The sequence below is a fragment of the Chanodichthys erythropterus genome, chromosome 18 (genome assembly GCF_024489055.1).
Source record: "Chanodichthys erythropterus isolate Z2021 chromosome 18, ASM2448905v1, whole genome shotgun sequence".
Classification (NCBI taxonomy): domain Eukaryota; kingdom Metazoa; phylum Chordata; class Actinopteri; order Cypriniformes; family Xenocyprididae; genus Chanodichthys; species Chanodichthys erythropterus.
The window spans coordinates 27,117,264-27,142,800 of record NC_090238.1 but is presented as its reverse complement, the minus strand read 5'-3'; the positions used below and the strand labels follow the sequence as shown (position 1 = coordinate 27,142,800).

Sequence of the window (25,537 nt, the reverse complement as noted above, 5' to 3'; positions counted from 1 at the left end):
GACGTGTGACAGGACTCAACCGACTCAACCCTAAATGGGCGCCCTGCTTGGTGTATGACATCAGAATTCATTATAAATTTGACACATATTTTTATTTTCACCTTATGAATTAACTATATTAAATATATGTAATTAACAACTGTCCTCCTATGTAGTGCATTGACCAGCATATAGCAGCAGTATATCAATAACAGATAAATTACTGTCAAAATAGCCATTACAATATGTGTACAATATGAGGAAGTGTTTTCAACAACTGTCGAGGCTACTAATAATTAACTTGACAGCCTGTTGTAAATCTTGACCTGCACAAACGCATTCTGTGCCTGTACTGAGCAGCATCAGGCATCCAATAATGTATTAAAGTGTAAGCTTGTTATATATCACTCATATATGGTTCCTCAAAACGGGTAAGGTCTCAATACATGGACAATTATCAGTGAAAGAACACTCTGAACTTACACAAAGGTAGTTTTATATTATCAAATTTAAGTCAGTCCTTAAGATACTAACCCTAACCCTAATCTGATTTCACTTTTATACAGCAGTCCACAACTATATAACTGAGATTCAATGTTTTAATACATTAGTTATGTAAAACCGCAATAAACCACATATATAGTCCAGTGTTAAATACAGATAAATGAACAAGCAGTCTTAAAAAGCTGCATATTATTGGTTCAGCAGGATTTGTATGCTGACTGAAGCTTGGTCTTTTTTTCTTTATTTTGGTTAAAGACATTATGATTGTCATTGTGGAATGGTTGTAAAAGTATAAACAACATTAGGTTAAAAAAAAAATAAAAAATTAACATTAAATTTACATGATCTCAACACAGTAGTAATTGCACTTGAACATAACTCAGTGTATTGATGTGACTTATGTGACAGTCAGGTTTCCCATTATCGTTCAATAAAAGGTCAGCCATGGTTTAATCAATACAGCATTAATGATTACTTGTGATAAATGGTAAAAAAAGAGCCACACACCAAAACAATGATAACATATTTTACCTCATCAGTCTAAGCAATGGTATTTATGACAAAATATTCACCAGTGTTTCTTAAAGTTTTACAGAAGGCATCTGTACAGTACATTGCAAACACCAGCAGTGTTCTGATATTCAATGTATAATGTATATAAACATGCAGATTTGTACAGAAAGTCTATTTTGTATGCTTCAGACAGGCACAAGGAATAAATAATAGGCACCACACAGCTTTAGGCCCGAAAATGAGACACGTATGAGCTTGTGCATACAGGATATTAAGCCAGTACCAAACATATATTTGTATATAACTAGCTGGGAATTGTGCAATCTACATTAGTCTTTGGCTAATAAAGCTTGAGCAGCTGCAGTACCGCTGGTACAAAGCAGTAGATAGAATCTTCTGAGGTATATTTAGGTTAGTAATGTGAGCTTTGATAAGTCATCAGAATGTCAGTCAGCACATTTAAAGCATGATTACAGATATGAGTATCATACAAAGATAACATGCCAATATTTCTCAAGATAAAATCAATGCCACCAACGAAAGTCATTATTTGCATTCTAACAGGTGTTATAGCTTGCTTTCCTGGCTCAGGATGAGACGAGAGAAAACAGAAGTTCTAGAATGGTCCAATATTCTAGAACTGTGTTCTGTGAGTGCGGTCAATAAGCAAAACAGAAATGCTTAAAGGGAGTAGCATTTCTCATCTGAAATCAGTCTTAATTTCACCTCAGGCACTTATCCGCTCAGTCTTTCTTCAGGTCTGATGATTGGTACGGGCTAACAGGACTGGGAGAGGCTGACCGCTCTTGGTTCACTGGGAGCGTCACAGGACCCACACTGTCGTTGTTCTGCAGTGCTCCATAGGAAAACGAGCCATTATAGTCAGGCTGCACAGCCCAGCCTTTGTTGTGAATGGTTGGAATACCTGTGTTGACACATGCAGTGCTTAATCTGATATGATGATTGGTTGTTTGGCTTGATGATAAAAATTATAAATCAGCCATCTCTAAATAAGATATAAGCTAGTCTTTTTATCTTGTGCCAGATTCCAAGCAAATCTGCCCACCAGCTTCCTTTCCAAATCTTAATAAAAAAAAGTCACTTAAAAAAAAAATGTATACATACCTTTTGCCATGTCCATAGTAACATATGGTTCAAAGGCTTTGACCTTCCTCTTGCTTTTAGTGATCAGGAACACTCCAAGAAAGCACATAGAACATCTGTGGAAAATTACAAAGAACAAAGACACATTTGAACAAACCCAGGATAGTCTGTTAGTCACTGCTACTGCTGAGAAAAAAAAAAGTATGTGGAATTTCTTGGCCAGACAGTTTTCTTCCTGACACAGATGTGTTACAGTGTATCGCATATAGTGAGTATTTTCCACCTTAATCTGACAATGTAAAATTAAGGGCTGTCAATTAATATAAATATTTAATGTAAATATTTAATTTTTTGTTACAATGTACAATGTTATTACATTCAATTCCTCTTACTAAGAAAAAAAAGAGCTTTTTCTGGAATTATTAAGTTCAGCAATTCTGTGAATGGTATACACACTAGTTCAAACGTTTGGGGTAAGAATTTATTATTATTTTTTTTTTAAGAAATTAAGCGAGGACGCATTCAATTGATCGAAAATGACAGTAAAGATATTTATAATTGTTAAAAAAAATCAATTTCAAATAAATGCTGTTCTTTTGAACTTTCTATTCATAAAGCGTATCATGGTCTCCACAAAAATATTAAGCAATACAACTGTTTTCAACATTGATGATAAGAAATTACATTTTACTATATATATATATATATATATATATATATATATATATAAAAACATTTTAAATTGTACTAATATTTCACAATATTTAGGGAAATCAATTTTTTTTTCCTTTATTTAATTTTTTGGACTCCATTTTAATTTTAAATTAAATTTTAGTAATCAAAAAGCAAGTCCAATTAATTGAAATCATGAATATGCACTATTCATTCAGACAGACACAAGCAGAACATGCAGGCACAACATGTCATTCCACATTATACAGTAAATTACGCTTTTATGACAGGAATCCGTGATTCTGTTTGTGTTTTCCACATCGCAGAAATCATTGTTTTACTGTTTTACTTTATTTTTGAACAAATAAATGCAGCCTTGGTAAGCAGAACAGACTTCTTTCCAAAAAAATAAAAATAAAATTTTACTGACCCCAAACGTTTGAACTGTAGTGTATGTACTTAAAATGCGTAATAAAACCTACCCCAACAGAAACATGCATATGTGCAGAACGTCTTCATGGTTAAACTCCTGATAAAATATGGCTCCTGTTTCAGAACAAACAGTAGGAATGAGAATGAGACTGCTAACACTATGCTGAAATGAAGATAAACTTGTCGTCTAAATTGACTGAGAAAGATATGTGTGAGACCTACCTGACACAATTGCAAATGTTGTGGAGAAAATGTAATTCACACAGGCGATAAGACAGGAATCATACAGATGAGATGCCTGTGCTAAAAATCTGATAAAGAAAAGTCAAGTCATATAAAAACATTTGCCACTCCAAGATCACTGACTCACAACAGAACATCCACACAACAAAAACCAGAACTTACGATGCTTGAAAGACAACAGAGGCCACCATGCAGACGAACATGACGTAGAATATGGGATACGACAACTGTAGAGGACCCAAGATGCTAAGCACAATCATCCCTGAAACCGCCTTCACTGTGATTACAGTCACCGAACCTAAGAGGCAAAGCGCCATCATTTTGGTCATTGGTATATTTATGTTTCATGGACACAATGGGCTCTGCAAACAATAGATGTTATGTTATTGTCCTACCAAGTAGTGCCACCAGCAGCAAAATCAGGACAAGGTAGTTTGCATTCCGACGTTTATAGAAATACAGCACCAGACAGAACGTGATGATCCCCAGAAGCTGGAAAAACACAAACCGCATTCAATGCAAATCATCAACACTTGAAAAGGGCCTGCAGGTGTTTTCACTCTTCAACAAAACCTCTCTTTCAACTTAAACCTGTTTATTAATAGAAATGTGCACTGTAAATCAAAACTATTGTAAATATACAACACCGTAAATGTAAACTACAAAAAAAAAAAAAAAAGTTTAATATTTGGCATGTGCAATTTGAAAACAAAAGCATTTGCACTGTAGAAAAAGTGCTTAAATAGCAAAAAACACTCAAATATTATTATAATTAAATAATCACATAACTTTCTAAAAGATGAGGGTGTGTATTACCAAGTATAAGAGGACAGGCCAGCCAATAACATGTTTTACTATGTTCTCCGCATTCAGCTTCTCATGGGAGTTCGGTCCAAATGTCACAAAGAGGTAAGTGCCACCCGCCGTCAAGACACAGCCCAGGAAAGTCAAGATGTAGCGCTCTACAAACACGAGAATGTGAGAAATCATTTCTGAAATGTCTGAACAATTACACTGCATAGGGACTACATTTAATTTTTTGCATTAATAATACAATTTAATAAGTAGTTACTTGTTGCTTAGCAACGCATGGCCTCAATCTTTTAAAAACATGGCTGGAAGAAATCCAGCTGGCACATCAAAGCCAGCATTACGCAACTCAATGCAATCAAGTCGATTTGTCAGTATTTAGTTTTTTATTTTATATATATATTTAGTGAGAAAGATGAGCAGAACTCACTCAAGAATTCCTGTGCCTTCCACTTTTCCCGCAAAAACAGGAATCCTAAGATGGAGCTTGCTGTGAAGAACAAAACAGAAACCACTTGTAATCTTCAGAGCAGGGTTATTATAGTTAACTAAAATAAAAACCATAAAAAACAGTTGTTACTTGAAATAAAATAAACGTTTTATTATTTTAAACAAAATGAAAACAAAATGACAAAATATTAATAAAATGATACTTATAATATTACTTATATGAAATATATATTCTTAATAATACTAAAATAACACTCCTTCAGAGCTACAGTGGCATGAAAAAAGTATGTGAACCCCTTGCAGAATCTGTGAAAATGAGATAAGAGGGATAATAAAAAATGCATGTTATTTTTTTGTTTAGTACTGTCCTGAGTAAGATATTTTACATAAAAGATGTTTGCATTTAGTTCCCAAGACAAAACAATAGCTGAATTTATTAAAATAACCCCATTCATAAGTATGTGAACCATTGATTCTCAATACTGTGTGTGGTTACCTAATGATCCACTGTTTTTATGTTTTGTGATGGTTGTTCATGAGTCTCTTGTTTGTCCTGAGCAGTTAAACTGAGCTCTGTTCTTCAGAAAAATCCTCCAGGTCCTGCAGATTCATCAGTTTTCAAGCATTTTTGCATATTTGAACCCTTTCCAGCAGTGACTGTATGATTTTGAGATCCATCTTTTCACACTGAGGACAATTGAGGGACTCAAACTCAACTATTAAAAAAGGTTCAAACATTCACTGATGCTCCAGAAGGAAACACGATGCATTAAGAGCCGAGGGGTGAAAACTTTTGAATTCAAATATCAAGGTAAATTGTACTTAATTTTTCTGCCGGGAAACATGCAAGTATCTTCTGTTGGTTCCGAAGGGCAGTACTAAATGAATAAAACAATGATATTTAAACAAAATAAGAAAAATTGTAACATATTCATCCTGTTCAAAAGTTTTCACACCCCGCCTCTTAATGCATCGTGTTTCCTTCTGGAGCATCAGTGAATGTTTGAACCTTTTTTAATAGTTGTGTTTGAGTCCCTCAATTGTCCTCAGTATGAAAACACAGATCTCAAAATCATACAGTCACTGCTGGAAAGGGTTCAAATATGCAAAAAAATGCTTGAAAACTGATGAATCTGCAGGAGCTGGAGGATTTTTCTGAAGAACAGAGCTCAGTTTAACTGCTCAGGACAAACAAGAGACTCATGAACAACCATCACAAAACATAAAAACAGTCGTGGATCATCAGGTAACCACACACAGTATTGAGAATCAATGGTTCACATACTTATGAATGGGGTTATTTTAATAAATTCAGCTATTGTTTTGTCTTGTGAACTAAATGCAAACATCTATTATGTAAAATATCTTACTCAGGACAGTACTAAACAAAAAATAACATGCATTTTTTATTATCCCTCTTATGTTATTAAAATAATTCTCATTTTCACAGATTCTGCAAGGGGTTCACATGCTTTTTCATGCCACTGTATATTACACTAAATTAAATATTTATGTTAAATAACATCAGACAAGCAGCACTGTGAATGCAACATAACAGTAATAATACCTACTTATGACAGACACGGCATTAAGTGGAGCTATGAGAGAGAGCGGAGCAAATGCGTAAGACACAAACAGGGCGCCCTCCCCCAGAACCATCAGCACCAGGCCAAACCACCAGGTCTTAGTGTAGTAGTATTGCCTCGGGTCTTTATTTCCCGCCAATGTCACATGACTTTGTTTCTGCAAGAGAAAACACCAGTCATTATGTGTGTTTGTCTATCACACCTTTTTAAACCCACTCTTAGATACTGTACCAAACAACAGCTGGGTTATAAAAACAAGATGTTGAAAAAAAGCAAATAATAGCAGATGACTTTCACAGGGCGTAACCTGAACACACCCTGACCCTGAATCACAATGCAACTATAAATGTAGGCTGCAAATACACACTTACCTGAATGCTGACTGCGATGCTGACTAACAGGTTTCCAAAGATAGCTAACAATGTACCAATGAGGTTTTCCTGTGTATAAATAACAAAGATATGTTCTGTTAAAATGTACATATATATTGCATGGTAAAAAAATCATCTAGTCTTAAAATTAGATAAACTCAGTTGAACAACATTTATGTAACAAAAACTAGCCAAAATGATGAAGCCATGTGCGACAAACTAAGTACATGCTTACTGCTTCCATAGGAATTAAGAGGCTAAGTAGCAGTCAGGCACTGCTAAACAAATGCCATTGATTAATTGACCATCAGCAAGCGTGGCCAACTCTATAAAAGCAGATTTATTGTCAGTTTGCTAGTCTGGAGCCTTCAGGTGTGTGTTAACGAAGGTGGACGGACATCAGCAATGGTCTTAGAAAAGCAATTTGCTGCCCATCAATCTAGGAAGGGTTACAAGGCCATTTCTAAACAATTTGAAGTCCATCATTCTACAATGAGAAAGATTATTCACAAGTGGAAAACATTCAAGACTGTTGCCAATCTTCCCAGGAGTGGACGTTTTGGCAAATTCACCCCAAGGTCAGACCGTGCAATGCTCAGAGAAACTGCAAAAAATACACAAACAATGGCTGAAAAGAAAAGAAACAAGGTCTTGCAATGGCCCAGTCAAAGTCCAGACCTCAACCTGATTGAAAACCTGATTGGGATCTTAAGTGAGCTGTGCATAAACAGACTTGGGTAAAGTTGGTTTTATATTCGCACATTCGGACATCCATATTCAATAGCCTTGTTAATCACACTACATTGGACATTCACAAGTAAATATGCCATTAAAACAATACTTGCCTATTTTGATCGACTGTGAAAAATGTTGTAAGTTGACAATAGCTGGTTGTCCGTATCATGTCACTGCTTAAAATTCGCAAACATTAATTTATTGCACATTTATTGGAAAGTCTGAATTTATCATAAGTCCGAATGTGCAAATATAAAACCAACTTTACCAAAGTCATAAACAGATGCCCACAAACTTCCCAGCAAGCAATTTTGACGTCTAAAAAAAAATATGTCTAATAGCCGTTCAAACACAGCCCTGACATATAGGCTAGAACAAGGCAAAATGTGGGCTGTCGGTAAAAATTTAAAAGACCAAATGAAATCAGACACTTTGTAATCACTGTTGAATTTGCATACAAGATGGAATATCATACATCTTGCAAGTTATTTTGGCAAAAACAACATGTAACCAAATTCAAGGTTATTTTGGCTAGAAGTGTTACTCAAAGCTGGATTATATCTGCGGGTTCAATTCTCAATACAGGCAGGAAAATGTAGGTAGGGGAGTGAATGAACAGCGCTCTCTTCCTCCACCCTCAATACCCCCAATCTCTCCCTGAGCGCCACAGCACTGCTCCGGGTGTTTGTGTGTGTGCACTAACTTGGATGGGTTAAATCCAGAGGACAAATTTGGAGTATGGGTTACAATACTTGGCCTTCACGTCACTGATAGCTGCCAAAAATTCCTCCACATGGTGTGAGAGACTGATAAAGTCATATAGAAAATGATTATTTCCATGTTATTGCTGCTTAAGGTGGTTCTACAAGCAGTTAAATCAAAGGGCGTACTTAGATTGTCACACATGGGTTCTCCATTTTGGCTTTATTTTTGTTAAATAATGACACGGAGTAATATGTCAAGTGTTGTTGTTCATCTGAGGTTGTATTTACCTTATTTTGAGACCTACAAAAACCAGATAAGTTAATATTTCCTTATACGTAATCTAGTCGTGTGTGTGTGTGATTATATATGTATATATAATGGCATTAGGCTATATCAGTATTAACCTAACAGTCAGTTTAGTATAACATAATCGCTATTTCAAGATCAGCTTTTGTAAACATGAAGTTTCGTTATGTATTTCTAGTTTTATTGTTATTGCAAACATTGAAGCATAGACTCACGGTGTAAGAGTCTTCCGTCACACTGTTCTCTCGTGCCATCCTCACGCTGCTCATCCTTACTTCAGATGACATTCTTCCGTTATACACGCATCCCCGAGCCCGTCTCGCAGCTCGGACCAGTCGTGATTTGGACGAAAGTCAGTTCTACTTTCCTCTGTTTGGGCTGCAGTTTACGTGGAACGCCATTTTCGAAACGCTGTTTGTTTCTTCCGGGTACACCTGTCAAGTGACGTTGTACGCAGGTTCTGTATGACGTAAAATTTGAGGGATGTGATGAAGCACGCATTCTAAGAAAAATAAATAAATAACATTATATATATATATATATATATATATATATATATATATATATATATATATATATATATATATATATATATATATATATATATATATATATATATCTCAGGGGGGATTGTGTCTGAGGGGGATCGTCCACAATAACATTTTTCTCGATTAACTGCTTTGACCGCGTTTAGTTTGATGTTGACAGTATGGAGGCTGTGGACTGGAACAGTTAAAAGACACTTTTAAAAATAAATGGGAAAATTGGAATTAAATCTTTTTCTAATACTCTACTTTTTTTTAAAGAAAACTAGTACTTTATAAAAAAATACGCTGTTTTCTTAGGGTAAATAAGGTAAATAACTTATTAATATTTTAATAAATCACTTAAGTAACGTTACAATGTCAAAATAAAAGCCAATTATTTAATTTGGAAAACAACATTCTGACTATGAAAAAAAATCATGTTTACTATTTTCCTCATACAGTAGTAGGCTATATAAAGTGGTCTGTATACATGAAAATATATGGATACTGTAGGCTACCTTTATAATTTAATTAAAATTATAAAAATATTTAAAATTTAGTTATTTTAATTTATAATTCATCATGTCCCATCATGTCCTTGGCTTTCAAGAGTTGGATTCTCCCTCAATATCGAAAGTAGCAGTATGTGGTGTGGCAACAAGCTGCTTTTGTAATACAGACATCTCAACCTCATGGATTGAGACAAATTTGCCAGTTCTTGCTGTTAATATGTTACTCCACTCCTTCACCAAGGCATTTAAAAGTTCTCAAACGTCTGTGGGGACATGGTTACGTGGTTTGACACTGCAAGAACGATCAGCTGTCCTTCCTGTCTCCCTGGACCTCACATTATGAACATTGTTTATTGGACTCACAGTTTATTGCATTGTCCACATGCCTACTTTAGCAAGATGGCATGTTCATTCAGGCGACCAGAGACCCTGGGCCTCTTCTCCATGGTGTTTTTCAGAGTCAGTAGAACTGAAGTAACTGAACTGAAGTAGTCTTAAGTTATTGTAACTACCACCTGTAAACTTTTTTCTTGATGATGAGTTTATATCTGTTTTGGACAGTAGATGGCACCAGTGTACCTTCTTAAAGTAGGTCTACTCAAACGTCAATATCAGCCTGGTCTTGGCTTGGCTCTGCTGTTGTACCACACAGACATGTTTGACATGATTTTTGGAAACACTGTTATATTTCCAGAAAGCAACTTGTTAATATCAGACTTTCCGAAGACCTACACTCAGACCAAACTAATACCACATCTGGTATTAGTAACCACCATAGACGATAGTGTATTTTTAATATCTTTCAATAAAATTTCACATTTGGTTCCCCCAATTTTTAATATTTGATTACATCTACCAGATCCCCTAAGATCCAGACCAAGACCTGTTATTCCACGAACTAGGCTTTATATTCTAATGAACTGAAATGCTGACTTTATAATAGTAGCCAAGCAGCAGTTCAAAGCCAGTGAGGTCCTGTTAATTCCCTGCAGTGCTGAGGACTTTGTACCAACCTGTGGTTGAGGAAATTATCATCTGTAGTTTATTAGAAATTGAGTAATAACCCACCACAGTAACATGTTTATATGAGACCAAGACCACAAGATTCAGTTTGAATTGAGCAGCACCTTGAGTCACCTTGAGATGTTCCAACACTGATATTTAGCAATTTTTTCCATTATCATATCCCAGAGCTATGAGGCTCTAACAGGCTGGTAATCATCAATTACATCTTGTCACAACTGAAATGACGCACATATTAATGTTGTTTTAGGGTTCTCTCACTCCTTTAGGCAAAATAGGTGTATTCTAATTTTTTTCCACCTGCTAGTGACAGATAAAACACTGAAGACAACGAGTAAAGACAATTCTATGACCTTTCACCATTTTGTGGAGGATAAAAGAATCTATAGCCATTACGTTTTTGTAGAGAAGAGGTACACCCATGTCGTAATAGTTACAGATGTGAGAAATGTGTCATTGTTGCACGCATATTCAGATGGCAATGGGTGTGGAAGGCCTGTGGAAGGCAAACCTTTAGATCATCAAGTGTACCGGGACTGTTATTATTTCCTGATCAGTAGTACGCCTATGCAAAATGTCAGACATCATTTTAATTACAATAACATTTAATTGATTTTGGCTTGGAAATAGAATGGAATTCATTTTTCCTCACAATAATTTGAATACAATTACAAAATGTGTTGTTTAAAAAATTACTTTTAAAAAAATAGGATCAGAAACATCTCTGGCCAGCGGAAAGGTATCATATTTCTTCTTATTTTCCATGGAATGCATATATGGTGACTTGACTTGAGGTAAGATCTGAAATCACATTTTTAGTTGGCAAGTTTTATAATAAGCACATAAAAAAATAAAAAAACATTGGAGAAATGCTACAGTTTGCATCAGATGGTTCAGAGCAGCAGGCTTCCCTTCTGTGATGTTTTCAACACTAATTATGAATGATATAATAATAATGCTTTATCTCTGTGGTTGTAGTGAAATACGCCCTAGCACTGACACCCTTGGAAGAAAAGGAACATTCTTTCCCTTAAAGTTTTGTCCTCAGGAGGAAACAGCACCCCTGATGGAATGATGGAATGTACTTTAAAGTTTCAGATTAACATCTTTAGTAAAGCTTCTTAAATCATTTTTTAGAGAAAAATGTCACAAAAATTTGCTTGTGGTCTTGAGCGTTTAACAGTTGTTTTGACTTTGGTGACAGGTGTTTTTGTGAAAATTGTGAAGACATTGCAGTTTAGTTGTGTATGATTTGTCATGTTTTTTGTTTTGTTTTTTCATTCTTTTAAGTTTATGTAGTAATATACCTAAAAATTGATTATTGATCAAAAAATCTGTGCTGCAGGAAATGGCCTTTCAAAAAAGACTAAGATGCAGAAGTTCAGGGAAGGTGCATGAGATCAAGCTTAAAAGGAAAATGACTCCCAGGACAATTGTTTGAGGTAATATCTTTTTTTTGTCTTTGACGTATTTGGGAAATACCAGAAAATGATTTGTTTTTTACTTCCTGAAACTCTATTATTCTACATGTTACTACTGTAATTTATGGCTTAAGCATTTATAATTATTGTTGACTCATGAATTATTTTATTAAATACTGTGAGATGCACTGCCTTAGTGTAATAATTCTTCCGTTATCTTCATTTTAATTTAGGTAATCATTTGTTTATTAATCATTAAATGTATTAATATTTCTGTTTAGTGCATTTACAATGTCATTTAGCAGATGCTTTTATCCAAAGTGATTTGAGGAACATCACAACAATCTTTTTAGCACACAATGGAAAAAAATAACAAAAGTAAAAACTAGCGTCTAGCCACTTAAAATGAATATTGTAACTAAACCAGTCAAATGCTGTAGCGAAGACTCATACTGTCCCTCTTCTGATGTGGTTTTTCCTAATGTTGCATGCGTAGATTCTCTAAAAAATAAATTCTTTTAAACATTCCTAAAACTGCAGCAGCATCTTTCTGTTATGTTTGTTTTAGTTTTTATGAAGCACATTAAGATCATACCAGTCAAAAGTTTTTGGACGGTAAGATTTTTTTAATGTTTTTAAAAGAAGTCTCTTCTGTTCACCAAGACTTCATTTATTTGATTCAAAATACAGCAAAAACAGTAATATTATTAAATATTTTTACAATTTAAAGTAACTGTTTTCTATTTGAATATATTTTAAAATGCAATTTATTTCTGTGTTGGCAAAGCTGAATTTTCGGCATAATTGCAGTCTTCAGAGTCATGTGATCCTTCAGAAATGATTTGATTTGCTGATCAAGAAACATTTATTATTATTATTTATCAATGTTGAAAACAGTTGTGTACAATTTTTATTCAGGATTATTTGATGAACAGAAAGAACAGCATTTATCTGAAATAGAAGGCTTTTGCAATATTATAAATGTTATAGATAATTTAAAGTATTTCCAAAAAAAAAAAAAACCTTACTGGTTAGAGAGTTGGACTTGTGTGTGCGTGTGGGTGTGGGTGTGGGTGTGGATGGGTGAAATGCAGAGCGTAAATTCTGAGTATGGGACACCATACTTGGCAACAAATCACGTCACTTTCGAAAGCAAGAACTATGTGTGTACCAGTTCAGAGATAGAATTCTAGTTATGTTAGTGTATGTGCACTATTGCAATATTTTTAATTGGCTTACTCAAATATTTGAGTTACTTTAAAGGTGCTAAAGAGGATGTTTTGTTTTATACATTTTTGCAATATTACTTGAAACTGTCTTTACTAACTGAAAAAAGACTATTTATTAGGTGCACTGAAAGAAATAATATTAATATACACAGGGGCAATATTCAAATCCATCAGTTACAACCCCCCCAATATTTCAACATGAAAATCACAGTAGATCTATACTGACATATGTATAATTAATTTATTTTGTAACAATAATTTTGTTTCTAATCGAATATGAGTTTTTCAGAATAAATTAGTCCAAAATGTACCCCCCTTCCATTGAACCGATTGGTAACGTCCAACCAATGCGCGTCGCACTTTCACCAAAACAACACGAGTGGAGCTCTAATGTTTGAATGGAGAGCACGGGTAGCACCAAAAAATGAAGAGAACCGTTGCCCAGCCGACTATTAAACTTCTGTTCAAAGAGGGGCGTTAAAAAGAATAAAGCATGTACTGAGAAGGAGGTATGAAAACATTGTAATAGCTCAGTACACTCCACATATATTTTAGCTAGCTAATCCATTGCAATTTAGCCATAACTATCAGTGTAACTGTAACCAGTTACCAAAACAGCCGTCTGTTTTGTTACTTCATTTTTCAATAGTTATCAATGACAAAAGTATTCACATCGGTGTTTGTTTTCTTCCTTAATTAATCTGACTTTTGAACGAATTGGCTTGAATGAACGATTTAAGTAGCTCACTCATTAAAACGTCGAATCGCTGCCACCTACTGGCGGTTTCAATATTTAACATAATTTCTTTCTTTATAGAATCACTCCGTTATGTTAGAATTTGATGACTGGTTATAGATAAATTCCATAAAGTTATGATAGATAGATAGATAGATAGATAGATAGATAGATAGATAGATAGATAGATAGATAGATAGATAGATAGATAGATAGATAAAGAAGAAATAAATTATCCAATAACGCTACACATAAAAAAAAAAAAATAACAGGCAGCATACTAATGCTCAACCCCCCCTAATGTTGAAACCAAATCTACGCCCTTGAATATACATCATCTGTGCACGAGGTAGGGCCTTAAAAACATCAGCCAATCGTTTACAAGATCATCCCGTAAACGATTGGCTCTCTGGCTTGTCAATCACTGCCATGACGTTCCTTGTGAGAGACGTGCGTGGTTGTGCGCTCCAGTAACTTTCCACACTCTACAGGCGCCGCATGCAATGTTTTTGTCAGGAGACAGGAGTAACAACTGCAGATTATGAGTTACCTGCAGTGAGTCCGACATAATGAATCCACGATACAGCGAATGCCGGTGGTAAACACTCGTGTTCCAATACTTGTGCACAAGTTTTGGGAGGCGTTCCCACGAAAGGAGCTGTGAAGGAGGGGGGGTTGTTCTTACACATGCGCTCATTTCAAAAACTCAGTAACAGTTTTTGGTTTCTCAGTCGATGAAAAGATCCTCTTTAGCACCTTTAACTTGTTTTGTCTGCTCAGTTTTATTTGTCCTCGTATCAAATGTAGTTTAAATACTTACTTTTTTTTATTTACATATACTTCATTCATAAGGTATATTTCACAACATTAAAATTTACTAAGTTTTTAAATATTTATTTAAACATTTTAAGTGATCACTGAAATTATGCAATATCTATATCTCTTTTGCTTCATAATTTTTGCTTCATAATCTATGAGTGTGCAGGTCATTCCTTTCCATGCATTTACAGACTGCAGCTTTAAATCTTCAAAAAAGATGCAACAGCACTAAGTATCATTAAACTGGTCTAAATGTCTTCTGTGGTTTAATCCAAGTCTTCTGAAGCCATATGATGGCAATGGCTTTCAGTGAGTAATGACTTAAATGTCTTTAAAAAAACAAAACAATCGGTACAATTCTTCATAATTTTCCTTTGTGTTCCACAGAAGAAAGAAAGTAATATGGGTTTGGAACAAGATAAGGGCGAGAATGTAATATTTAGTGCGGTTTGTTTGTGTCAGTGCATCTGATAAGGACAACAAATCTGATCTTTCATTAGGAACTCTTTTCTCACCTACATTTCTCAACATTTGATTATACTTTGTTTTAAAAAAAATTCCAAAACATCTGTTTTATCAGACACTTCTTGGTATTGAAACTTGCTAGACAACTTGCAATTGCTATTCTTAATGAAAAGTGTGGTTTTTTAGCCCCCTTTATTTTTCATTATTGCTAATGAATTTTTCACAGACTCACAGCAAAGATACAGTAAGCAGCAAAGTAACTGATGCAAAACATTGCTTGAATTTCTGAATTGGACAATTATTTGACGGCACAGATTACGATTCTTTTTATAACTTCATGACCTTTTGATCCTTCTTATGCTTTCATGATACTTGTGTGTGTGTGTGTGTGTGTGCTCAGGGGGTTATTCAAAATAGCTGACAGACCAGTTGTCTGCATTTCCTCCCTCTAAGTCAGGCGTTTCTACAGCTCTACCTGTATTGATGCTACCTGCAGGCTCATACTTTAATGGCCCTTTAGTCTTCCTTTATAACCTCTCTCTTTTGAAATGAAATATTTTCTTTATGTTGCACTGACTGATTTGACTCCAATTTCACTCCCTCAAGCTTATAAATGAAAAGCTAAAAGGACCTCAAATAGAAGTAAAATCATGCAATAATTAATCATTCTTTTGGAATAATTTGAACCTTTTTTCCTCGAGTAGGAGCTGCATGTGAACTTCTCCGTTAAAATAATTACATTTAAAAATTTGAATTTAAAAATAATTTTCCTATAATAAATACATTTTACTCTTTACTTTATATGATTCTGGAAACTTCAGTTTGTAGTCTGTATGACACACCTTGATTTAGACACCCACACCAAACATTATTTATTCAATATAGATAAAACTTCGTCGTAGACACTATGGGGCCATGAAAAATGAGTTGATCACAGTTGAGTGGCTCTAGCACACACCTTCAGACTCTCACCTCCAGACTTAAAATTTATCTTCTCTTTTAATGCAACTTCTTTGTCTTGTCATATGGGGGTGGCTGTCTTTAAAATCACCTCCAGCACAAAAACGTTAGTTACAGACCAAAGGTAATGAAAACCTGACGAATGGGTTTTGAAATAGCGCAAAAACTCTGTCCTGTTTCATTAGTGAAGAATGCATGAACGTTAGAGATTGCAGCAGCAATGAAATAGGTAGCCACTCTATTTTTGGCCTTTCCATTTTTTTCCGGAAGTTTGTTTCTTTTTTTTTCTTTTTTTTTTTTTTGCAATGGAATGAAGGTTCGTTAGAGGGTTGTGGTAAGGCAGGCTTTTCCTAAAACTTCCACAGGTTTAGACTTGTCTTGGTACGCATGAGGTATTTAAACATTGATCCAAAAGACAACAATGACAATGACACCTCAGTCCAAATGTGAGCGCAGCCATGAGGGAGAAATGAAGCATAACGCTGCTGTGACTCGTTTAATCAGAATGACAGCCATTAGAGGATAACAGGGTGTGACCATACTTTCATCATGTGTCATAACATTTGCCTTAGAAAGACTAATTAAAATGTTCTCATAGCAAGATTGTAAAAGCCAAAATAATTAGGTAATGGATACACAAATGCAATGTTTAAATTGAGAGCAGCAGTGTGACTGTTCGTTTAAGATGCTGTGATCCATTCGTTACTTTTCATTTTTTACGTAGATGTATGCTGCATGCCAAAGCAGATATCAAATATATATTAGTGTCTGCTGAAACATAATGTGCATAGTGATTGATTCCCTTATTGTGTCATATGGGCCTACGGAGCCTATGGGCCTATTATGGCCATCATTGCAGCTGATGCATGTTAGTTAAAGGTATAATGGTATGGTAAAGGTATAATGCGATTTCCTGTAATTCCAATTGTTTTGGATGTTTTTCATTGTCAGAATACTCATGGATGATTTTAAGATATTTATGACCTGCAGTGTTTTGGGCCATACTTTATAATGAAATCATTCATAAAATTTACCAATAGTTAAATTTGTAACGGTTAAATTTAAAATAAAGAGAGATAGGATCTATCATTCATTTGTGAATATATGAATGTATATATATATATATATATATATATATATATATATATATATATATATATATATATATATATATATATATATATATATATATATATATATATATATACACAGATAGATTAATATATATTTATTGATTGATTGTATTTTTATTGATTTTATTTATTTTATATACACTCTAAAAAATGCTGGGTTAAAAATAACCCAAATCGGGTTAAAAATGGACAAACCCAGCGGTTGGGTTAAATGTATGACCAATCTGCTGGGCATTTTTATTTAAATAATCTGTTGTTTAAAAAATATTATAGGGCTGGCTTAAAAATGAACCCAAAATGGTTGACAGTTAAAAATCAGACATATAATTATAAAGCTCTAAAAAATGCTGGGTTAAAAACAACCCAAGTTGGGTTGAAAATGGACAAACCCAGTGATTGGGTTGTTTTAACTCTGCGATAGCATTTTTAGAGTGTAGAGGCAGCAGTAATAATCAAAAGGTAACAATTAAATAATAAACATTTATTAAATTGCTTATTAATAAATGTTCATTATTTAATTGTTACATATTAAATTTATTATAATTTAATTTACATAATTTTGGTTCATTTTAATCAAGCAATCTAGTAATTTGTAAACAATAGTTGGGTTAAATAAAACTACCTAGCAGGTATGGTCAAACATTTAACCCAATCGCTGGGTTTGTTCATTTTTAACCCAACTTGGGTTATTTTTTTAACCCAGCATTTTTTAGTGTGTAAGAAAAATAGATACATCCTATAGATACCTACAGATAAATTTTGCATTATTACTTTTTTTTTTTTTTTGTAATTGACTTTATTCTGCATTTCATTATTTTCATTTTGAACATGGATTTAATCTTTAAATCTACATGATTACATATCATATGCACTCTAAAAGATAGCTGTTAAAAACAGCCCAAGCTGGGCTGAAAATGGACAAACCCAGCGGTTGGGTTAAATGTTTGCCCAACGTGCTGGGCAGTTTTATTTAACCCAACTATTGTTAAAAACAATTACTATATGGCTGACTTAAAATGAACCCAAAAGAGGTTGGAAATTAAGAATCTGACACATAATTAGTAGAGGCAACAATAATAATCAAAAGGTGAACATTTATTAATGAGCAATTTAATAAATGTTTATTGTTTAATTATTATTAATTTCATAAACATATTAAAAAACATAGTTCATTTATTAAACATATACGAAATGTTAGTTTCCAACATATTTTGGGTTCATTTGAAGCAAGCAATACAGTCATTTTTAAACAATAGTTGAGTTAAAGAAAACTACCCAGCAGGTTGGGCAAACATTTAACCTAACCGCTGGTCAAAACCATTTTAAACCCATCTTGGGTTGTTTTTAACCCAGCATTTTTTAGAGTGTGTACATGTAAATGTGTGTTTGTGTGCACATGATGATTTCTAGGTTTGCATATATGCATGAGTTCACAAGTATATGCTTAAAAAGCTATAAAGTATAACATGAAATAAAGTATATAATGTATTATATAAATTAATAAAAAAAAAAAAAAAAATCAGGGGTAAGATTTAGTCTATGGCATGTCCTAATTGTGAGTAGCTAAGTAAACGTGTGTGTGTTTGACAACTTTTCTTGCAAAGTTGTCGCTTGTCTAGGTCAGTGTTAATGCAATAATGGTTTGTTTGTGCAGACTTGTGCTAACCGTCTTCTCTGTGTGTTGAAGAGAGGTTAATCCAGATGAAGAGATGGACATATAGACAGACGCAGAGACGCAGGGGAATAGGAGCTCTCCACGATGAGCCCTGACTTTTCAAAAGCCATCACGTCTGAACAAAAGGTCCCGTTTCATTTTCTTTCTGTTTGTTTGTCTCTTCCTTCATTTTTTCAGCACCTTGTAATCATAGCCTTTGTTAGCATTCGGTTCAGGTTGAACCTGTTGTGTTACTGTGGGCACTTTTTGCTTCTCTACCTCCTCCGCTTTATACACGTTTGCCCCTTTCTCTCCTTTGCCCCATCCTTTCAGTTGCAGGCGTGTTTTACAGTGTACTAAAGACATAATGACACGTACCATTTGTCTTAGACGAGTCGCTTCTCTGTTCCTCAGCAGGTGTTTTGCTGTTAAAGCTCAGCAGGTGTATTCTGCATTCTTTCACTCCATGACTCATCTTCACTGGTTAATCCACGGATCTTCTATAGATTATAATCTTCTTCCTGATTTCCTTGCAGTATACAGAGGAAGTCATTAATTATGATGCATCAAAAGAAACCGTTTTTAAAAAATACCTTAAAGTTTTAGGCGGTCCTAAACTAATTTATAAATTAGAATTAATATAAAGGTTGTGGATTTTGAGAAATAGGAAACATAAAATGATCAATAAATATTTAAGAGTTTGCACTATATATGCCACTGCACTGTAAAACATTATTGTTGGATTAAGTTAAAAAAGTAAGTAAAATTTTGAGTTCACTGAAAATAAAAATTTGAGATTGGTTGAATCAAAAGAAACTCAAAATAGTATGTCATCTGAACCGCATAAATGATCTGATTTAACAACGACAACAACAACAAAAAATGCTGTGATAACAAATCAGGAAAATATTTTTTTGCAGTGTGGTCAAATAAGTAAATCTGTGACCTTGATCGTGTAAAGTCAAAGCAAAAAGAAGAAATACCAAATACTAATAAATCCGGAAATTCAGGTAAAATTCATATCATAGTTTCACTGAAATGATCATTTGAAATAAATTACATATTATAATGATATATTATTTATTGATGTATTTATAAATAAATAAAATGTGACACACAGGCATTTTCACTTTGGACTACAGGGCTTATATATAATGGATTTATAAAAAATAAAAATTAAAAATATTTGTCTTCTGGGTTATAATTTGAGTTGTGGTCAGCATGGTAAATAACATAACCTGTGTCATCCAAATCAGCATTCTTATTTCAAATTTTTATTTTAAATGTGAAAACAAAACAAAAATGATCATGTCTGATCAGACAGGGAGGAATACAACTTTCCTCATTGACACCTGCTGAACTTCAAATGAAGTAGTGGGGGAGTTGGAGGAAATGTTTGCTAACTGTTCATTTTTTATTTTATTAACAAAATAAATACATGTGTAAAGTGTGAACTCAAATTTTGAGTAATGGGATAGATTGTAACAACAGCACTCTTATACCATTGTTTAGTATCAATGAGATGTTATTTTCATTTGATATTTTGAATTTGTTTCATTTTTTGTTTTTATTTTAAAGTTCTAGTAATTTTGTTGTGCTTTTTTTTTTTAAATTTGTATCAGTTTTATGTGTGTGTGTGTGTGTGTGGGGGGGGGGTTAAATATATTTTTTATTAATTATTTTTCATTTTTAGTTATTTTAGTTTATCAAGTTAAAGTAAGTGAAAATGAGAAATGTTGCTTGCGGGCAACTAAACTGAAATAAATAATACATTTCACTTAATTTGTATTCTTATTTTATTTACTATTAAAAATATTGTTAATAGTTATTAATAGTACTATTAATATTATTAATAGTATATTATTTTATTATGATTATTTTATTTATGTTAGTTATAGACATTTTTTAATAGTTTTAGTTAATTATAATAACCCTGCTTTGTACTTGACATTGTACATTGATTTAATTTGTAGTAGATAATTGAGGTAAAAATATATAATCTTTTATTTAACTTGAATTTTAATGTTTCATCTTATATTTCAAGGACATTTAATGTAACATCTAATGTAAGATCTGTAGTAATCTGTGCTACAAATTAATTCTGTTTTAATGAGTATGTAAATAGAGTTGAGACTTGTGATGAAAATCCAAAACTCTTCCTCTCACTCTCTTGCATTCTCTTCAACAAGACAGGACTTGTAGAGTGAAACTGGGTGATTTTGTGTTGCACATGTGAGAGGTGTGTGTGCTCTCTAAAGTTAGAACAAAAGTATTTGCAAATTTTATCTGAGCGGTAGGAGGTGGTGAGGGGATTATTTTTTCTGTGTGGGTAGATTTTAAGGATGTTGTATGTGTGTGTGTGAAGAGGGGCACATGTGCGTGTTACAGAGGTGTTGAAGGGTAGCAGCAGGGCGATGGTTTGGACATGTTTCCAAGGTTATTTACAATAAGCATGTGTGCTTGCATTTGCATGCGGGGTCTTGACATGTTTCGTTTCTATTGCTGTTCCCAATGTGGTAACGAATCCTGGAAAGCACAGAAACCTCACAATCCCACGGGAACATCTTAACTCATCCAGGGAAAAGTAAAAGAGAGAGAGACCCAGATGCCTATCACTGTGAACTGCTCTCTGCCTCCCTCTTTTATTTGGTGTAATGATGGATAGTTTCTCATTCATTCATACCACTTTTCTTGCCAGTTCCCAGTGAGAATCCCACAGACCATCACAAGAGCTTAGAGACTGTCTGGATTTCTATGACTCCTCACCAAATCTGCTGACAGATATCAAACACTGACCCAAGCACAAACTTAACATGAGGCAAGAATCTGACAGGAGAACAGCTTGTGTGTGTGTGTGTGTGTGTGTGTGTGTGTGCTGCTGCTGTAAAACACACTCTGAGACTCTTTAAATCATTTATTTTCAAAAGATTTAGTTTCAAGAAATGACTAGTTGATGATAAGTAAGATCTGGACTGATTTCTTCAAACTTCATCTGTTAAAACAATCACATTTACTGGTAAAAGATTTGTTCATGGCCTTGACTAGCCTAAAAATGAATTTTGTTATAATGTATAATAGCATTTTTTAAAAATAACACATCAAACTGGTACAGGAAACAATAGAAAATATTTTCTGTACCTCTTTGGTGTAATAAAGCTGCCCTCTGATTATGTACAAAAGAAAATCTTAAAATGCCATTTCTGGTGTTTTTTTTACTATCGTTTTTGGAGAATTGTTTTGAGAATTGTTCTATAAAATGCTTGGGATCAATGATTCTTTCTTATATAAACACTTCAGTTTGTACACATTCATACAAGTTAAATGAAAAATACTTGTAAACTTTACAAATTACCTAATTTTAAGTTAATAACTTGTAAATAAATTACAAAGGGAGTTTGGGTAGCCTAAAATATAGAAATTCTGGCAAGTTTAGCATTTCAACACTCTTGAAAACTAGAAGAAATACACAATAAAGAGTTCAAGGCTATGATAATGTATTCTCTAAATCTAAAATGAATGATTGCTTTAAAAAGAAAAAAGCGAAACCTCCCTTTTTTCTTCTTTATTTAAAATCATCCTACAATTTTCCCCAATTGAATAATCACATAATTACAGATTTATTAAAACCATTTTCATATTAACCAAACTGATCCGCTTTTCATCCGCTTTTCTGATGTGTGTTTCATCTTTGATGGTACAAGAAACTGCTACTGACACTATGTGACACATTTCTGTTCTTCTGTTACAACGTTTATGTACAGACAAAATCGCTGGAAGGAAATATGAGACAATTGTATCTTACAGGTATGACAGTTTGTGTTTTAATACTCAGTGTCCTTCAGTTACGACAGTCACAGTGTAGCCTGAGGAGAAATGTGAAGAAGATTGACTGTAAGACACTTCAGATTTAGAAATGTAGTGTGTATGTGTTCAGGTATTCCCAAAATGTCCCCACAAAGATGGCAATATCCGAAATCCTTGTCCTTTTGGGAATATTTTTTTGGTCCCCATGAGGAAAATGGTTTATAAATCATACTAAGTAATGTTTTTAAAAAATGTCAAAATGCAGACATTTTTTTGTGATAGGTTAGAGTTGGGGGTACAGTAAAAAAAAATCCAAATGTCTATGGAAAGTCCCCATAAAATATGAAAACCCACTGTGTGTGTGTGTGTGTGTGTGTGTGTGTGTGTTTATGTGTGTGTGTGAATGAAACTAGGATTAGATCTGACTGATATTACAGGCCACACCTCTACCATCTATTTTACCATTACAATATGTGTGTGTGTGTGTCCTGATCTCTCATGAATGATGTAGTGATCTGAGGTTTTGACTCCAAGACATACATTTTCAGCACATCTTGAGTAACATCTGGCAGTTTCATTATGTCACACAGCATTTGATTTTGTACTAAGAGGAAATGCGCAATCACAATTGAGCTGAATCTTTCATTCATCCTCTCAAACACATCACATAGCATTTCATTATAGTTATGTTCTACATTTTAGATTAAATAAGACCTTTTTCACCAAACAAGAGAAAATTTTTCAACAAAATCGGAGCAAAGCCAAATGAGATTTCACATTTACAAATGAGAATAGTGCTGTATTTCAATATAGTAAATGCATTTATAGATAAACATGAGCTATTTTTTTTTAGATTGTGCTTCTGCTGTTTGGATTACATTTATATTGTAATGTTTCTAATTTAATAGGTAAAACAAGCAGTATTCATTTATATTTTGCTAGTACAGATCAGCGTGTGATGAGAGAGATGCAATGCATAAACAGGTGTGCACAATTCTGTTCTCACAGCTTTAAACTGATTTCTTCAGCTCTTCATACCCACACTGTAACACTGTTTGCAAACCGTAAACACTAACACTCTGATTTTGATTATATATTTAACTTAGGTAATGATACATTTACATTTAATAACTGTGCAGACGCATTTATCCAAAGCTTTACAACATTTTTTCTTTAGTTATGACAACTTTGAGTGAATTTACACTCAACTAACAAGCTACATTGAGTTAGAGCAACTTTATCATTTGTAGCATAAACACAAATTTTAAGTTGATTACTCAAAAAAATAAGTTGCTCCAACTGCCAGAGTTGTAGCCCTGGAGCCAATTCATCTTCTCTATTTCAGTTCAAATCAACAGCAATCATAGCACTTGCTAGCATATTGAATGAACAAGTAAGACATTACTTGTCACTGGCATTAGCGCAGTCATTGCTTATAACGTCAGAAGTGTTTACCTACATGTATCTACCCTTCAGCACAATGGTAACCACAAAAACTTCAACATTACAGAAACTCTTTTAAATGTCGAACATAACAGCAATAAACACAAACAGGTCTTCACTAAAAACATGCATGCATGGGAATTGTAAAATCCACTGCCTATTTTCCGAAGTTGACAATTTCATTAAGTTATTACAATGTAATTTTTTTTAAAAGACAATTAACGCACATATTTGAGTTTAAATTAACGACAAAGTAATGATCAACATTGTCAAGAGAACTTTTCAAAATAATATTTGCAGCTTAAAAGGTTTAATGAAATAAATAAATTAGAATTTTTAACTTGCAACCATGCACTTATTTAAGTAGTAACAGGTCCCCTGAATTACTTTTTAATGTGTGTGAAAGTGAATTTGTGCCTCTTTGGCGCCGTTCACTTACGGACTACAAGCTTCTGGAGGGCACATAGGTCTGAAGTAGTGAGTTTAGGTGTAGTGGTGCAGAGCAAGTGGTTGTTCCAATTGAATTTGATGTGAGTTCCAATTGGAAACCAGTGCAATTTTATGAGGAGAGGTGTGACGTGTGCTCTCTTCGGCTCGTTAAAGACCACTCTCATTGCTGCATTCTGGACCAGTTGCAGAGATTTGACAGTGCATGCTGGAAAGCCTGCCAAGAGAGCATTACAATAGTCTAGTCTGGATAGAACAAGACCTCCCAGCAAGCAATAGACGTCATTTCACCGTCTCGTTTAACTAGACCCGATATAGTCTGGCTATGAGTAACCTACTTCTAGCCAAAATAACCTTGAATTTGGTTTCATGTTGTTTTTGCCAAAATAACTTGCAAGATGTATGATATTTCATTATGTAAGCAAAGTCAGCAGTGATTACAAATTGGTTTCATTTCTTTTGACATGTTCTAATTGATGGCTAGTCTATATTTGGGCTATGGTTAGACGTCTATTCAATTTTCACTGACAGCCTAAATTTTGTCTTGTTTTAGCCTAGACGTCAGCTATGTTTGGACAGGTATTAGACGTCTTTTAAATGAAAAATTGCTTGCTGGGCTTGGACAAGGAGCGGTTTATATGGGAAATGAAGATGAAGTGTGCTTAAATATCATACAATTATATGGTGGGGTACAAAAATCCAATTTGCACAAGTAAATTTGTGATATTGATCATGTGACTCTTTGTACAGTCAGTCATATGTTCTTTGGATCATCTTAAACCATGCTGGAGGACATGATCATCAAATAAATTGTAATGGAGAATGTGTATATAATTAAAAAAAATGCAAAATAGAAGCATTTTCACTGGTCTCAGATTTTATTTTATCAATAGTAAGCAACTGTATGTGATTTGACACATCAGAATACTCAGAACTGTTTTATTATGTAATTAA

General features: G+C 33.9%; 2 protein-coding genes across 4 annotated transcripts in view; one reads left to right on the top strand and one right to left on the bottom strand.

Annotated features, from left to right (window-relative positions):
* The window catches only part of grhl3 (grainyhead-like transcription factor 3), a 39,335-nt gene that overhangs the window by 1,034 nt on the left and 12,764 nt on the right, over nucleotides 1-25,537 (top strand). For 2 of the 3 annotated variants that reach the window (XM_067367342.1, XM_067367338.1), the window contains exons 1-2: nucleotides 9,086-11,914; nucleotides 18,923-19,036. The gene's annotated coding sequence lies outside the window, so the exon portion shown is untranslated. Of the gene's footprint in view, nucleotides 1-9,085; nucleotides 11,915-18,922; nucleotides 19,037-25,537 lie in introns of those variants that run through there. The other variant, XM_067367339.1, reaches the window with a different exon arrangement.
* On the bottom strand, nucleotides 996-8,859 carry nipal3 (NIPA like domain containing 3). The gene is made up of 11 exons (XM_067367183.1): nucleotides 8,626-8,859; nucleotides 6,665-6,733; nucleotides 6,279-6,450; nucleotides 4,688-4,747; nucleotides 4,264-4,409; nucleotides 3,843-3,939; nucleotides 3,610-3,745; nucleotides 3,427-3,515; nucleotides 3,255-3,318; nucleotides 2,122-2,216; nucleotides 996-1,921 (listed from the first exon to the last, which is right to left on the bottom strand). Exons 1-11 carry the CDS (start codon nucleotides 8,695-8,697, stop codon nucleotides 1,740-1,742), a joined length of 1,182 nt encoding a protein of 393 aa, XP_067223284.1. The 5' UTR covers nucleotides 8,698-8,859; the 3' UTR covers nucleotides 996-1,739.

Coding starts and splice junctions, on each gene's coding strand:
- nipal3 (XM_067367183.1), bottom strand. CDS start 8,697: ATGTCATCTGAAGTAAGGATGAGCAGCGTGAGGATGGCACGAGAGAAC. Junction 3,940..4,263: donor GGCCTGTCCTCTTATACTTG/GTAATACACACC, acceptor GTGTTTTTCCAG/CTTCTGGGGATCATCACGTT. Junction 1,922..2,121: donor TACTATGGACATGGCAAAAG/GTATGTATACAT, acceptor GTGTCAACACAG/GTATTCCAACCATTCACAAC.